The 17,936-nt window shown below is 31.9% G+C and overlaps 1 protein-coding gene and 2 pseudogenes across 1 annotated transcript; all 3 read left to right on the forward strand.

The window, feature by feature from the left end:
* The first annotated feature begins 1,736 nt into the window (after nucleotides 1-1,736).
* On the forward strand, nucleotides 1,737-3,855 carry LOC149059572 (KRAB domain-containing protein 2-like; annotated as a pseudogene).
* Nucleotides 3,856-5,992: 2,137 nt separating this feature from the next.
* Nucleotides 5,993-6,972, forward strand: LOC149059573 (uncharacterized; annotated as a pseudogene).
* A 7,986-nt stretch (nucleotides 6,973-14,958) lies between these two features.
* On the forward strand, nucleotides 14,959-17,424 carry LOC149059574 (52 kDa repressor of the inhibitor of the protein kinase-like). Its single transcript, XM_089217248.1, has 3 exons — nucleotides 14,959-16,984; nucleotides 17,062-17,206; nucleotides 17,280-17,424. The coding sequence occupies exons 1-3, from the start codon at nucleotides 15,412-15,414 to the stop codon at nucleotides 17,422-17,424; spliced, it is 1,863 nt and encodes a 620-aa protein (XP_089073374.1). The 5' UTR covers nucleotides 14,959-15,411.
* Nucleotides 17,425-17,936: the final 512 nt, after the last annotated feature.

A 17,936-nucleotide genomic window follows, 5' to 3' on the forward strand; every position in this document is an offset into this window, starting at 1 on the left:
TAATCCTACCTCTAGCAGGTGTTCAGCTAACGGATAGCTTGTGTAGTAGTTGTCAGTAGTTAGATTGCGATTAGACTTCTTTATTGGTTCAACTAACCGTTTCACAATGTCAGAAGGTTTGTTAGAATTATTATATGGCCCATCCAATTGTTTACCACAGTAGAGTTCAATGTTATAGGTATAAAATGTTTTGCTGTCACAAAGTGCGTAATATTTGATACCATATTTAGCTGGTTTTTGTGGCATATACTGGATGAACCCACACCTTCCACGAAATGCGATGAGCATTTCATCTATCGTGACAAACTCTCCTACACTATAGGAATTCTGACAATTTTTGACAAAGTCTGATTGAAATTCTCGAACTGCAGCTAGTTTATCAGTTTTCCCAGGTTTCACAGTTTTTCATCTTTTCTATCAGTTACATCATCTAAGCGAAGCGATCTGAGCAAAAATAAAAACCGCCTATAGCTGAAATTGGACCTGAGAATCACTAATCCTGTACCATCTGACTGCCAGTGCTCAACTATATCTGCACGATTACCTTTTTTGATAGCGAGTAAAAAAAGAACACCCATCAATGCCATGATTTCGTTTCGAGAAGTAAGTTTGAAATCTCTCTGTCGTGGCTCTTCTCCCTTTTCTGCCCGTAATGCCATGTTTAGCGTAAGGGTTTTCGTAATATAAATATTTGTGTACGTAACAATACGGTCAACCATATCAGGCGAGATAATTTTCGAAAAGGCGTCAAGAGGAGTTGGTGTATTTTTAGCCGAACCTTTTTAGGTCCTGGGAAAATTTTTACAATATTCTTAGCACTGATTCTTCGCCTGGTTCTGTTTAAAGCAGCAGTTAAATATTAAAAAGCTCGTTAATATTTTAGGAAATAACTAAATATTTTTTGGGGGGCTATTACAATTTTTTTTGGGGGGAGGGGGGGCTAAGCCCCACCAGTTGCGCTTATGGTCCTTACCCGTAAATAACAACATCGCACGTATCCTCACGCACACGATTGCGCGCCTCGTTTATTTACATGCATATTCAGAATATTGCTCGGACGACGGTGCCGGTCGTCCAAACACTGCTCGTGTGTAGGTGTGTTCGATATCTGAGAGAAACAAATTTAATGTTCGCACTTCGCACACGACAAATGTAATAGAAAAAATATGTAGAGTAGGTAATTTATAACTTTTTTAATATTTAAAAATTTGCAATATTTAAAAAAAATGTAAAATTAAGAATATTATACAATTAATCTCCCATCTGACAGTTTCAATCATAACTTGTAATGTTATAGCTTCATGGACGTGGGGGGGGGGGAGAAAAAGTCGCGTATTGGTATAAAATAGGCGAAATGGAAACTGGGCTTACGAGTTTACGATACTATAATAAATTTATGTTACCGGCAGTATGGATAATCCGGTGTTTTGTGAAATGCCTAGGCATTATATAAAATGCCAAAAATCACTCGTAAATATGCACAATACGAGCTTTGCCTAGGTATTATGTATAATGCCAGAAGTGAAATATGAAATATGATCAAAATAAACAAAATTGGGTATCACGAAATCTGCGCTTTACCTATTCACCAACGACTTTACTTATCGTTTATTGTAAACTTATTTTTATTATTTCATCGTCATGTTCGTGTCTCGTCACGGTGTGAACTAAATTGAACATTCTTACTTTTATTCTTTTATCGTCATTCTCGTGTCTCATAGCAGTGTGGCATTATTATGGATACGATTAATATGAAGTCAAATTTTTATAACGAACTACATAAAAACCGTAAAAATTTGGCTAATAATACTAGTTTTTTGTCTGATGAAAAATATAATGAATTTATAGAAATTATTGCAGAACTTAAAGCTGGACGTAAGAAAAAAGAACCTAAAGACTTCTGTTTAATCAAAAGGTAAGCAATTCATATTAGAAAAAATACTTAAATTCAGGCCTTAAATTAAAAAAAAAAATATATTGTTTTCTCGTTATTTTAACCGAAGGCTAGGGCTGGGATTTTGATGCAATGCCATCTTTTTTTCTGGTGTTTTGAAATTATTTTTTTATTCGTTAAGTATTTAAGTAATTAATTATTTGTTAAAAAATCATTAATTTGTAAATTTTAAATAAATAAAATATTTTCATGATTTTTCTACTGCATATTATATGGCGTATTTCGATACTTTTTAGTGCATAGAAATCCGCACCTTTGAAGCTCTGCTTAAAGTACTTTTATAAAATACAGCCATCTATTTTTTTATTTAGATTTATTTTAATTGATTTATTTCTGTTATCGTAGGTATGATATGCTGGTTGTACAAGGAAAAACGAAACTTATATTCCCTGTAAAAGATGACAATGTTGTTCTGTATTATGTGCCAACCAGTGAGCTATTTGATATATTGCAAGCCACACATGTATCAATAGGACATTGTGGGCGTGATCGAATGATCAAAGAACTTGGTTATAAATATAAAAATATAACACGTAATGATATAGAGACATTTTTGCATTTTTGTGAACCATGTCAACAAAAACAAAAAGGCTCGAAAAAAGGAGTGGTAGTTAAACCAATAATATCTCCAGACTTTAATTCCCGATACCAAGTTGATTTAATAGACTTCCAATCTCATCCTGATGGAAAATTTAAATTTATTATGGTGTACCAGGATCACCTCACTAAATTTGTTGTTCTCAAGCCCCTCGATTTAAACGGGCTGAAGAGGTAGCCTATAATATTATAGATATTTTTACGTTGCTTGGAGCTCCTACTATTTTGCAGTCTGATAATAGACGAGAATTTTCAAACCAAATAGTGTTTAATTTAAGAAACATGTGGCCCGAATTAAAAATAGTACATGGCAAACCGAGGCACAGTCAATCTCAAGGTAGTGTAGAACGTGCAAATCAAGATATTGAAAATATGTTAACAACGTGGATGCAAGATGAAAAAACCGACACTAGAGCGAAGGACTTCGATTCATCCAGCTTATGAAAAACCGAGCTTATCATTCTGGTATTAAAATGTCTCCATATGAAGCTTTATTTGGCTGCAAAATTAAAATTGGTCTAAACACTTCAAATTTACCACACGATGTAATAAGTACGATAGAAAATGAAGAACAGTTAGCTGAATTAATTACAGAACAGTCACAAAATGTCGAAAATGAAGTATCAGCTGACACAGAACAACCACAAAATATTGAAAATGAAGTAACAGAAACAGAAAAAATTACAGAACAACCACAAAACATCAAAAATGAAGCATTAGATACAGAACAACAATTAGCTACCACTATCAAATTAAATAACGAAAACGCCAATGTCATGCGAACTAGAGCCAAGGAAAATCATGAAAATCAAGCAAAAAAAAAAATTATGGCGTGGTCGGATAAGAAGCTATTACCGGTGGCAATTCATTCAACTGTACGTGTTCCAGTTCCTGAGGTAGATAAAGGACGTTTAGATGCAAGAAGTATACTGGCAATTGTTTTAGAGGTAATAAATAAGTTTAAAATTTATGCATTTAATATTAATAACTATAAGGTATTTTATTATTTTTAGGTGACAATAGTGATGGTTTTTATCGATTAGGAACTCGGAGTTCTGAAGCAGTTATATGCCAGAAGTCAGTTTACAGTATGTCAGAAAAAGCTACTACAAATTGACGAGGTTCCAATAGACACAGAAGTGGCATTACGAACAGTCGCAAAGGAACAGTCCACAGGAACTGGCCAAGGATTTTTAAAATGTATTTGTAAGACCATGTGCCAAAATAAAAAGTGCATTTGCCTTAAAAATAATGTTTTGTGCACCTCAAAATGTCATTTTTCTACAACATGTTGTAATAAGTAGTTATTAGTTTAAGTAAAATGTATAAATAATATTACTTAATAAAATAAAATAATATGTTATGAATATGTTATATTATGAAAAATTGTTTGTTACTTTGCCTAAAAAGAAATTGACATTTTATATAGGTTATATGTAAAATAATATTAAAAATTATATGTTTTATTTATATTGCCTAAAATGGGTCAGCAATATGCATAATGCCTAGGTAGTTTCCAAAATACCTGAATTGTCTATATTGCCGGTAACATATATATACAATATGTTAGTAATATTCGTTAGTTATTGTACGTCGTCGTAATTTATTAAATTAAAGTTTTGCCATAATATTCACTCACAAGCCGTTACTAGTTATTTTTAATCAAATCCAAGTTTTAAATAACTGATTAATAAATTCAATATAAATGAAAATAAATAATATTTTTTTTTTTTATATTATTAAGCCCAAAAGTACTACTGCTGGATAGTTTCTTTATTGACATTCCTCACGTTATTTATTACTTACTATATCATAATATGATAATATGATTAATTTATAAGCAATAAGCTTATTGCAAACTTTATTACAGATTGTTTATTTCGAAATAAAAATAAAAATATTATTAAATTATAAAACAATTTATTATGAAAAATTTTAAATTAAATTAAATCTACTTCTTGTTGCCACAAGCCATACTAATAATTATTAAATTAAAATAACGTATTTGTATACCGTACGTGTTATGGTTAAATATGGTATAAGTGCGGACATATTTCAATAATAATATTAATTATGCATGCTTACAAAAATAAATACTAATAGTTACAAATTCTTGAATGACTAACTAGACGTCAGATTCCCGGGACAATGTTTTCTCTCTCAGACCCACGCACAATATAGATAAAACGCAATCACATACAATAGTTTTTAATCGTTTCTGAGTTATCTACAGTAAAATTACTTATTACCAAAATTGAAGAAGATAATATTGTTGAGGGTTTGACTTGGTTTAGTATTTTATAATTATTTCACTTTATATTCGACCTTTAAAACTAGAGATAAATGTTGAACATTTCAATTTTAAATGATTTAAATTGTTTTGAGACAATACCTACTTAAACAAATCGATATGTCATAGTGTCATACCCTTAAAAATATTATAGTCTATAATTAATTACTTAACTACTACCCAAACAGCATTACAATATTTTACACATATATTATCAATATTTTCTGTGAAGTTCTACCATGTATAGATGATGCCAATATAAATATGTTTTTTAGTAAAAATCCATGTTTTTCCCTAAAAGTACAAACTAGATCCAATTTGCTAACAATACCACCCCTAAAATTGAAAACTGAAGCATTATTTCGACTACTTAATAAAAAATCGGGGAATTTCTCTGCTGTAGGGGTGGAGTAGTGGACCTCGGTTATGGAGTAGGTCACTATAATAATGGATGTGTTAAATTTGAATGCAATGATATGTATAACATATTAATATATTATAGGTATATAACCTACGAAAAGCAGAAAAATCGGAGACAATTTGTCATTCTAGGGTATTACATTAATTTATTGTATATCTATTACCGTTTGATAGTAAATCGTTATTATACGTGTGAATTTTTAAATTTGGACGCTCTTAAATTTTTTTGATTGACTTACGCTCGATTTTTTTTTTGTGTAGCTATGTTTTTTATAATACGAAAGCAGTTCCCGTGGCGTCGTCGGTTTAAAATGGAAAAAAAGCTATATTTTTTTATAAAATTCTTAGCTTTGAGTACAAAAAAATTTGCAAATATTCGTGATTTTGACGAATTTTGTCAATATTTAAACTTCAAACGTTTATATAAAAACAAATTGTTTCTATGTATTTTGATAATTTTTTAATCACTCACAGATTAATTTATGTAAAATCTTTTATTAAATTTTCAAGCATTTTAACTAAGCCAAAAAAATAATTTTGACATTTATTAAAAAAATCAAACATTTAAAATACCTATAAATAGCTGAAAAATTAACGAAATATTTCAAAATAAAAAAATTACGAGAAGAAAATATGACTTTAAACCACTGGTTCAAGTGTCTTCGAGACTTCAACTGATACTTTTTGATTAAAAACAAATATCAAAAATCTCAAATATTGAAGAAATTGAATTGAACACTCGTGAACAAACTAATAGTGAAGCATGGTACAGAGAACGCAGATTACGTCTTACAGCTTCTCGCTTTGGTCAGATTTGTAAAATGCGTAGTACTACAAGTTGTAAGAACATGGTTTTTAATATATTATATGCATCTGAAGCCCAATCAATGTCTTTAAAACATGGTCGTGACATGGAGGATATAGCTCAAAAAGAAGCTCAGAAAATTATTGGTGAACAAATTCACCTCAGCGGTCTTATAGTAGATCCGATAATTGCATACCTTGCTGCTAGTCCAGGTGGGTATAGTTACAAAATTTATGTGTAGGTATATAGTATTATAATATGAATAAAATATATTATATATATTTACTTTTTCCGACATATTTTTAGATGGATTAGTTGGAAATAATGCAATTATAGAAATAAAATGCCCGTTTGCAGCACAAAATACTGTTAGCGCAGTAGAAAAAAAACTCGTAAAATAAAGAATTAAAATTTTTTAAATTGTTTATAAAAAAAATCTGATGTGTTCATTATTTTTAAATGTTTTTAGTTACAATATTGCAGTTTAATTAATAATAAAGTTGTACTAAAACATGATCATGCATATTATTACCAAATCACGGGGCAGTTACATATTTCTCTCTGAGAAATATGTTATTTTATTGTTTACACTTCCAACTGGATTCACGTTGAAAAAATCCAGTATGATAAAACTTTTTGGGAAAATAAAATGGTGAAAGCACTACAAACGTAATATTATATTCTATCATAATATTATTTCAATTGCGATAACAATAAGACGTCAAAATGCAAGTACGTTTTTAAATAATACAACCATATTAATTTTTTAGATTTTACTAGGAGTGTTTGTTTCCGGAATTAATAGACCCTCAGTATCCAAAAAGAATGCTGAAGTCGAACATTAGAGAACCGGTTCGAATTAAAAATTGTATAGAAACAAATGAAAAAAAAAAGAAGAAAATATAAAGTATCAAATAATTTAATAAATAATTTAATTTTGTTCTTAATTCGAAGTTAAAACATATAAATATGCGTTTATTTTTTATTTTTGTGTGTTTTATTATTACACATCATAGGTATAAAAGTAATAAGTAAGATAATTACAAGGAAGAAAGGTAAGGTCTTATAAATAGATGGCTTTGATATGTGGAACTGTATCATATGTTTAAAAAATACGCAAAATCTGTGAAGTATACGCATGTACACTTACAGAATTATAATGTTAAGTAAACGCGTAATTTATTATTTATCTACACAAGAAAACTAATATTTAGATATTTAGTAAAGGTAATTTTTTGTATGAAGTAAGTATCTAATAATGCAATAAATACAAATCGCGTAAGTATCCGCGGATATTAAATATATCATGACTTCATTTACGTGTTTAAATTTAATATATATCAACATATGGTTACCAATTGCTATAGGTTATAATGCAGTTTTTTTATTTAGTAATATTTGAATAAGTAATATTTCAAAAAATACAAATCAAGCTATGTTATAAAGCAGTTTCTACAATCTATATATTGGTAAATAAATTTAGGTAAGCAGTGACTTAAATTATAATCGGAGTACGCGTGGATATTTGAAATATTACAGTGACGTTTATGATTATATATTGATGCGTAGCGTCTCAAACAAACGTTCATAGATTAATAAACATCGCTCCCGAGTCCCGACTTCCCGAGCCATAATCGTCGGCCGACCGCCGATGACGAATAGTGGGCGCGGCTTAAACGTCGCGTGCTTGCGGATCCCGAAAACACCTAACAGCGCATTCTCTTGGTCATTGCTCGGTTTTGTTTGCCCGTGTAGCGTCCTCTTAAGAATATACCTAATTTATTGGTTCAAAATATATTAATATGATATTAATAATAACATTAACACGTTTTTACCTAGTCTGGTGAAGTTAATACCATTGAGTATAGACAGTATACTATAACTCAATGTTAATACCTATGCAACGTAATATAAAAATTATTAATATGTCTGTGGGGTCTATACCTATAGTATATTGTATATATTATTTATATCAATTATTAATTTCGACTCAAATACGTACGTACTACATACAGGTAATTTACGACTACCTAGCTATAGGTAAATTGTAAATATACAATTTTATACTAGGTATTTTTTATTATAAATGTATAATAACTTTATAATTATATGTTAGTTTTTACTTTTTTAAAGAACCTTAATTTTTAGTATCTGGGTTATAATTAAATTAGTTTTCTTATTTTATTACTATTATAGGTTCTTTTACGAAATCGGCACTACTATTAATTTATCGTATGCGCTTTCCACTCATAATAAAATAAAAGTATAAAACACTGCAAAAACATATTAAATCTGTCTGTTTTTTAGTCAATCGAACATGACGAGAAACGATAATATTAAAACAATATTGTTTGGTAATTTACAAGTTGGAAACTATTAATATCAATTTTAATAATCTTAAGGAATTATTATAATTAATATTAATACTTATTACCTACACATTTACACAGGGAATAAAACAATTATTACTATATCTTAATGTATCAGCATATTGTGTCAATATGTATACAATTAATTATTATAGGCATTAGGCGTTGATAGGTAGATCGTAGCTAGGTACCGACTAAAAAATAATCTTATAATATAAAACGTGAATCCCTATATATATCGCTCTAAGCAACCCATGGAAGAATTACGTTTTTCTTCCATGGGTTTCTTAAGACCGGCCAATCGCGTTACTTCCTCGCGGCGGCGGCCGAGCTATCACGATTTTTCGGTTATCGTATCACTCATCAGTCACAGATATCGTGTTTTAGATTTTTCGAAACGTTTTACGCTTATTTTTTTTCGACTTTTTACTCGATTTTTCTGCTTTTACGCCCTTTTCCGTCGCCTTTTTTTTACGTTTAATTTAAGCGCGTTTCTTTTAAAATCGAAAACGCGGCCGACTTTCGTTTTTATCGTTTTTTTTTTTCGATCTTTTTCGTCTTTAAGACCGCCGACTGCTCTTTTTTCGCATAGTATACTTATTTTCGAACCCGTAGACGTGCGGTACCTACCTATTGTACTGATAATAATAAATATTATACTGTTTTTGTTTGATTCAATAAATATTGTTTTAAATACGTTTAATTCTGTCTTTTGCCTGTTCGAAATCCTTATTTTAAGCTCATGTCGACGGTGTTTGAGTGTTCCTACTTTTTATAAATTATTACAAAAACGGCTACTCAGTTAGTAGCCAAATATTTAACACAGCACATAAAAGGTGCGACTACATGTGATATAATAATATGTAATATTTATTTACACTTTTGTTCGTCGACGGCTCAAAGAACGTAATCATATGATGCTACGGATAAGGTGTTTAATATTAATTGCTGTCGATAGGTGAGATAAGTGTAATGAGTAGTCTACGACGGTGGTTAATTATTTAATCGAGCACACAAATTGTACAACAACGTAATGTACTGTAGGTACACAGTTTATATGCGTTTTGTTATTCATATATTTTTCGTGAACAAAATAGATATATATCTACTACCAAAGTAGCGCAGTTTTATTTATTGCCGTGGAACTTGGGGAGATTAACTTGCTAGACACCAAAACATGGATTTCAAATTGAAGATTTTTTACATACGAAAAAGCATCGGACATGCGACGAGAGGCCGTATAATTCAATGGCTGGTATATAATATATATATATGTGTGTGTGTGTATGGTTTACGTTACTTCTCTGTGTATGATAAAATTTGCTTAGGGTTTATCATGGCGAATACAATCATGTGTGCTCTAAAATGTTTATAATAATATATTATGCGTGTACAGAATAGGTTTATACTACCAAAGTAGCCGAATTTCATGTATTGCCGCGGAACAGAGGGTCTGCAATCCACCGCAGGTGGATTGCCTACCTGACAAGCTGCTGCATATATGTTAATCGATATTCACTTGAGGAGATTAACTTGCTAGACACTGAAACATTGATTTCAAATTGACGATTTTTTACATACGAAAAAGCATCGGACATGCGACGGGAGGCCGTATTATTCAATGGCCGATTTGCATAGGCCATAGGTGATGTGAGAATATATCTAGACACTCAAACTCGAAATTCAAACATTCCCGCCTTCGTAACGAGTTCGCCAAGCATTATCAGAAATCCTTATCACCTCCTCAAATTTTTGTTTTTAAACAGGAACAATTTTTATATGTAAAACTACGACGACATTGTCGTCACTAGCCTCCACCGCCCACTTCAGCGAGTCTCACCTATCCCCCGAGTTTCAGGACAGCGAGTTTCCAACAGCAGCTATAATTAATATAAAATAATAATTAAATCAATAAATAATTATCATCAAAACAAATGCTTTAATATATAATATCAATATGTTTATCAATATCATTTAAAAATATTTGACGTGAATTTTAAATGGGCCAATGAAAACTACGTATTAAAGACTGGCTCTGGGGCTATAGAGGGTTTGGTAATACGCCGCCGGCCCCTTACGCTCGGGTTGTTGGTATATTATTGCGCCACGGACACGCCGGGCCGTTACGCCCGTTTTCGTTTTTTTTTTAACCTAAGGGGCGGGGGTTAATTTTTGTTATGTCATACACTTGGCCGCCTACAACCGTTAGCCGCTTACAAAACACAGCTACGACGATCCGCGGCTGCGCACTGACGATGACAAAATGTAAATTGGCACCGGATACACACGAAATCGCCACCATGGGTAGGTTAACGAATCATCGTTCCCGTTGCCGTCTACCGTTGTTGGGCCCGCTGAAAAAGTCCAATCATAGTGTTAGCCCCAAAATCCACCTTCCCGAAAATGCCTTTGAATTAACCCCCCTCCCCCCACCCTCTTGGACGGAAATATGAAGACGGTACCTATGTTCGTATATATATGCGTTGCGCTACAACCGTGCCCGGGTTTTGGCGCCGGTTTCGATGCAAATTTCAACGGATTAGAGTTCTAATCATTTAGCAACATTTAGCAACTCGCGCGCCGACTGGTAATTGACCGTCACGACTGCGTACCAAATCCGGTGTTACATACGGGGATGGGGGGTAGACGGAACAATACCATGACTTACCCCCCCCCCCCCCCCCCCTTCAAACATAACATTTTATACATTTACATTTTACATGACGTTTATTCGCCTTAATCATATCTTCTCGGTACTAGCTGAATTTCCACACTACCCACGGGGTATCAGCTACAGCGCGTTTTTTTTAACGTGGTATCCCCTATAGGCCTAATCCACGAACCGAACGGCTACAAAAAAAAAAAAAACACAACGTCACTGCAACCTAACGGCAGCTACGACATTCGGAACCAGTGAAATCTGAAAACAATATTAAAAATAAAATTGTATAAATAGAAACCACAACAAAGAAAATATACATTGAACGCTAGATTACCTAACCTAACTTAACAAATTAAAGATATTTTGAAATTAGATGCTATTAAATTTATATAATATTTCACTCACGATCTAATGCCGCCTTTTCCGGTGGTTATGCAAAGCATTTGGTGCGTGGAATGCCGCATCACACTGTTCACAGGTAAATGGTTTTAATCCAGTGTGACAACGATTGTGGTGATACTGCATCTCCTTGTTGGACTTAAATGTCAACTTACAATCCATGCAATTGTGAGTTGAGAATTTAAGGTGAACGGTGTTTTCATGGTGAGCGACATCTTCTTTCCGTGTGAAGGACTTTGGGCACAGTGTACATGGAAATTTTTTCAGGGAGGAATCGTGGCCTTCGGCGTGCCTCTTCAACGATGATTTTCTGCTGAAGGACTCACCGCATTTCCCACATGAAAGCTTATCGATGTTCACGTGCCTCGAAAGATGACGCACCAACCACGATTTAAACCGAAACCTCGCAGGACAATGGGCACATTGCAGAAACGGTCTTGCTACTAGTGGAGGTTCAGTATTAGCATACGCACCTTCTAATTTTCCCTTGCAAGTTGTGCAAAGGCAATGCATATTATTTGCACCAAAAAAATGTCGCCCGTAGTAAGCTGTGACTTCCTCACCGACACGAATTGGCCTGTTGGTGCGAAGGCACGCCACACCGCTCCGCAGATAGTGAATGTCACAATTGCTTTCACAATCGTGGTTTGCGTAAGCAGCGGGACCCAACCATAACTGTGACTTCTTACTATAGTTGCTGTGGACGACAGAAAAATCATTTCGTCCAGGCTTCAAAAATGATTCTCTAACCGTCACCAGCCTTCCACACAGTTCATGAATCACAGTGCCGCTCTTCAAATCTTTTGCGGCCATTACCTTCGCACCAACATCTCCGTCCTCCTCGAACATTGCACACCGTTCGATGGTGAAACGAGATGACGGAGCACACGCATTGATGTACATCATATTTTGTTGCTTTAAATAGCCAAGGTCTTTTTTTGAAAACGTTGCGAAACATTCTTCTTGGGTTTTGTGAGTGACAAAACCCAAATGACGGTCCAAAATGTCTCTAGTGCACATATCGTCCACTATGCAAAGAAGTCTAGCTTCATGGTCCTGAAATAAAATTAATACATAATATTATTATTATTAGGTATTAGTATTATTATTATTGTTGTTGTCGTCGACCGTTGTTATTAATATTTGAATTATCATGTTTTCTACAATTCAGTTGCTAGACTTTAAATAAATACAAAAAGTTCTATTTTGTTTATTAATATTGTATTATTTATAATCTGTAGCAGAATTTTAACCTAATACTAAATAAAATAGAAATGCGTAGGTAGGAGCCGTCATAAATTAATATTATTGTCATGAGATCTACTAGAACATATTTTATCAACAATATACAGAAATCCGTTGTATCAATATGTTTCCTTAATGTTTCTTAAAATATGTTGATGTCCATTAAATAAACTCATTGCTACGATATCTACCAGAACATATGCTCTCAATCATTGAAAAAAAATATTGTTAACGTATATTTTAATTATGTTTCCTACAATATTTTGTTGTCCATTAAATAAAAACATTGTTACAATAGGTATCTACCAGAACATATGCTCTCAATCAATGAAAAAATTATTGTCAACGTATATTTTAATGATGTTTTTTACAATATTTTCTTCAACACATAAAACACATACTGCTACAATATGTCTTTGATATTAATTTGTATATATATTGTTGCTCATAATATAAACATATTGTCAAAATATTTTTAAACAAAATATTTTCAAGAACACAAGGAAAACATATGTCTACAATATAAATATTTTCAAATTGCTGTGTGGGTAATAACTAAAAAAATTAATGGTTTTGTGTGAATGCGTTTTGTCTATGCTGTGCGTCGGCCAGAGAGAGAAAACGAACAGTGCGCTGATATGTCCTCTTGAGAAGATTCATAATTAAGTTATGTTTATTAATATGTACCTACTTTTTTAAAATAGCTGTTAGGCGTTTATATTTAAACTAAATAAATAAAAAAAAAAAAATGTTGGTATAACGTGTACATTTTAGAACATTTTTATTAATCAAAATAAGTGGAAGAGACCGTGACAAGTACCGGTCACACCCATCAGGAGGCCAAAAAAGAATAAAAAAAACTGGTCAAAGAAGAATTTTTGAATAAGCAACGAGGATGGAAACGGACAAAGTGAAATCGCTTCAATAGGGTTATTAGTGAATGAACTTCATGAAACATTGAAATGGTTTTTTCAAACATATAAAAACAAAAACGCTGCTAGCACTAATACTAATGTGTTCATGACAGACATATACATGAATGAAAGAAGGTTAATATGTTTATTTCATGTACTGCGTACTTTTCACCGAGAAATCATATGTGATAAATTGGGCATTACACCTCAAGAAAGGGACCAATCAAAGGTTTTATTTGAACAATTATGCTATTCTCATAACGAGGAAGGGTAGGTATCAAGAATTGTATGTTACTCTTAAATCATTTGCACCAGCACAGGTTATGGATTACTTTGATAAAAATTGGCATGGTATTAGGAATGAGTGGGTGGTAGGCATGACTTATGACAGTGGTAATTTTTTTAATAAGAAAAATAACCGCCTAGAAAGTTTTAATGGGAAATTTAAATCTGTAATTGACTCGTTTTCAAATTTACAAGAATTTTTGAAAAATTATTTGTTGTCATAAAATGTCTTAGAATGGAATGAGATAATAAAGCCAGTGGCGTATCTGAGGGGGGGGGCGATGGGTGGATCGCCCCCCCCCTTAGATTTTTCAAAGGTGGTTATTACATTACGGCTATTAGACTCTCGGAGTAATACGCTAAAGTATTTATTGGATTTTATTTTATCAACGTCTTATCGAGGCCTAAAAATAATAATAATCTAATCATCTGTGCGACTGTGCATTGCATTGTTATCTAAGACCCGCGTTCACTCATCAAGATAGATAAGAAATATTCTTTAAGCAGTAAAGTTTGTTCTTTGCTTTCAGTAATCTAGTTTTGTTAACATGGTCATAGTGGTCATACTATCTTAACTGTTATCAACAAATTTCACTTGAAGTGTTTATTTTTTATTATCAACTCTGTTTAATATTTAATTCATAATTCGTATAAAATAACGATAAATTTAATTGAATTGAAAATATACATATTAATATTATAATGAAGAGAATAAATGAATATTTTACATCCAAATCATCCAATAAAACTGAAGATACACAAATAAAGAAAAAAAAACGGAAAATGAAGAAAAGGTTACCATCGATCAACATACCGTTAATGGTAAGTACTAAAAATGTAGGCGTACGTGTACATTATCATAAATATGTTAAGTTTACATATTTGTGGTAATGAATATTTGTTGGTAATGACGGTAATGTGCGTCAGTTTTTTTTCTATTAATCATTTTATAATTATTATTAAACATTCATATTATTATTATTATTATTATTTTAGTGGTTGCATTGTTTATGTTTCAGACGAGTTAGATATTGGAAATCTATTTGGATTGAAAATAGACGATCATACCAAAGCAGATATATTAAAACGTTCAAATGTACCTGATGAAGATTTTATATACCCATTTTCAATCCATAACAAAAACGGTAAGCAAGACAAGCGTTATTTAAGGAAAAATCATTTTATACAGTATAGCTGGCTAGAATACTCAAAATCCAAAAAAGGATTATTTCGCAAGTATTGTGTACTTTTCCTAATATCTGACAAAGGTGGACGAAGAGGTACAGAAAAATTAAAACGACTTATTACTGAGCCGTTAACTCAGTTTGCCAAATTATTAGGAAAAGACGGATTGTTAGAAACACACCATAATAATGATTATCATAAAAATTGTGTTCAATTTTCTTTTGACTTTCAAAAAACTTTTTCAAATCCAAATAAAGTTGTTCTTAACTTGATTGATACTGAACGTATGAAACAAATTAAAGAAAATAGGGAGCGCTTAGTACCAATAATTGAGAGTATCAAGTTTTTAGGACGTCAAAATATTGCTTTACGAGGTCACAAAGATTTTGGCCCACTTTCTTGTCAACCTAATTCATCAAGTGTTATTAACGAAGGTAACTTTCGAGAAATTTTGAAGTTTAGGATCTCATCAGGTGATGTAACTCTTGAAAATCATTTAAAAGATAATAATGCAAAAGCAACTTATATAAGTCCTACTATTCAGAATGAATTGATAGAGTGTATTAGAAAAGAAATAACATCTAAAATTATTAAAGGTATTGAAAAGGTCAAGTACTACAGTATTATATTTGATGAAACTACTGATATCTCTGCAACCTCTCAAATGAGTCTAAGTGTCCGATATATTGACTCAAAAAATGTAGTTGAAAGATTTATTACTTTTATTGACTGTCATTCATATGTATTTAATAAAAATAATTTTAATAATGATGAAGAAGATGATGGAAATATAGTAGATTCAAACCAGGTAGAACCAAAATTGACCGGAGAATTGCTTGGTGATATTGTCATTAAAATGATTACCGAACTGGGTTTAGACTTAAATAATTGTGTAGGTATTGCTACTGATGGCTGTGCAGTAATGGTTTCTACTATAGTTGGGGCTGTTCAGCGTATTCAGCAGTCAGCAAAAAATGCTATTCATTGTCCTTGCCACAATCATGCATTAAATCTATCGATTTCGAAATCATCAACAGTTCAATCGATTCGTAACTGTATAGGTATCATGGAACAAGTTATAACTTTTTTTAACATATCAGCTAAACGTAATTTTGTACTAAAAAGTATCCTCAGAAAACAATTTGTTAGTTTATGTGAGACGAGATGGGTAGAAAGGCACGATAGTGTATTGCTGTTTAAAACCTCACTACCTGAAATTATTAACGCCCTTACTTCTGTATCAAAATGGGATGATATGGTATCATCTTCCAAAGCCAAAACCCTGTTGTTTTCAATTTGTAACTGTGAGTTTATAATGTCTCTTTACTCACTATCATATGTACTATCTATCACATATCATGCAAGTAAGGCACTACAAGGCAAATATCAAGATATACTTACTGCTTCTGAAATTGTTGAAGATATTATTTCTACACTTAAGAATAATCGTTCAGATTGTGATACTATCTTTCAAGGTATTTATAATGATTGCAAATGCTTGATGGATGAACAAGATATTGATATACGAATACCGAGAATTGCTGGTCAACAAAAGAATAGATCAAATCCACCAAACGTTAATAGTTGTGAAGAGTTTTACAAAATTACTATTTTCATTCCATTATTAGATTTTATAACTAATGATATGAGTAGACGATTTGGGAAACATGAAAATCAGACACTTGGAGCATTAACTAAATTGGTACCTTTGCATATTATAAAATTGTCAAAAAACGAAAGGAAAGAGGCACTTAATGAAATAAAAAATAAATTTTCATCTTTTAAGAATACAGATGACGTGCTGTTTGAATCAGAATTAGAAATTTGGTATAGTAAATGGAACCGTCATAAATTAAAAGGTGATAATTTTTAAAGGGGTTGATTTTAATAAACTGTCATTTTTAATATTTATACGTTATATAATTTTTATTTTTAGGTGATGACCTACCAAAAAATGTTCTGGAAGCCATTGATGAGTGTTCTGATGTGATTTATCCTAATATTAGTTCTTTGCTTTACATCCTTGCTTCTTTGCCAATTAGTGTAGCAACTGCTGAACGTAGCTTTTCAACTTTGCGCAGGTAAAAATGTAAAATACAGGTAAATGCTTTCGCTTTTGTTTTTACTTTATTGCATGTTGCTTTGTTTGGTTAGATTAAAGACTTGGTTAAGATCCAAGATGGGCGAGGAAAGGTTGACAGGCTTGGCTTTATTAAATATACATCGCGATATTGAAGTGGACGTCCAAGTAATTATAGATAGATTTGCCAGCGAAAAAAATAGAAATATATTGATTTGAAAATTATAATATATTTTAAGATATAATGTATAAAAACATATACTAAAACAATATCTATTTGTATTTTTTTATTATATTGCTGTAATCAAAAAAAAAAATTGTAAGTATAAAAATAAATATGACTAGTTATTTGTGACAAAGGTAACTCTTGTCTTTTATGATATTTGAGTTTTGAAATCGCCCCCCCCCCCTTGACTGAGCTTCAGCTACGCCACTGAATAAAGCACTACTCATAGTTCAAAAATGGCCAACAACTAAGTTTTCAAGTGCTGTAGAAGAACAATGTTTTAAACTATTGACTCCCTACACCTTTGGTTTTTTGAAAAAACAATTGCTACAAAAATGTACAACTGTCGAAAGTACAACAGACCAATCATGCAACTGTGCCTTTTTTAGGTCTATAAAACTTCCATGTAAACACATTTTCAAGAAAAGAGAACATGAAAAATTGTACCTCTTTTATCCTACAACTTGCGATAATAGGTGGACAAGAAATTATTACACAAAATCAC

The sequence above is a fragment of the Diuraphis noxia genome, unplaced genomic scaffold (genome assembly GCF_037042655.1).
Source record: "Diuraphis noxia isolate RWA-SAM2 unplaced genomic scaffold, SU_Dnox_SAM2 contig0001, whole genome shotgun sequence".
NCBI classification, from domain to species: Eukaryota; Metazoa; Arthropoda; class Insecta; order Hemiptera; family Aphididae; genus Diuraphis; species Diuraphis noxia.

What these genes read in the sequence shown, in the direction of transcription:
- LOC149059574 (XM_089217248.1), top strand. Translation starts at nt 15,412, where the DNA reads ATGAAACAAATTAAAGAAAATAGGGAGCGCTTAGTACCAATAATTGAG. An exon ending in GAACCGTCATAAATTAAAAG is followed by an intron (nt 16,985 to 17,061) that starts GTGATAATTTTT and finishes TTTTATTTTTAG; the next exon opens with GTGATGACCTACCAAAAAAT. An exon ending in AGCTTTTCAACTTTGCGCAG is followed by an intron (nt 17,207 to 17,279) that starts GTAAAAATGTAA and finishes TTGTTTGGTTAG; the next exon opens with ATTAAAGACTTGGTTAAGAT.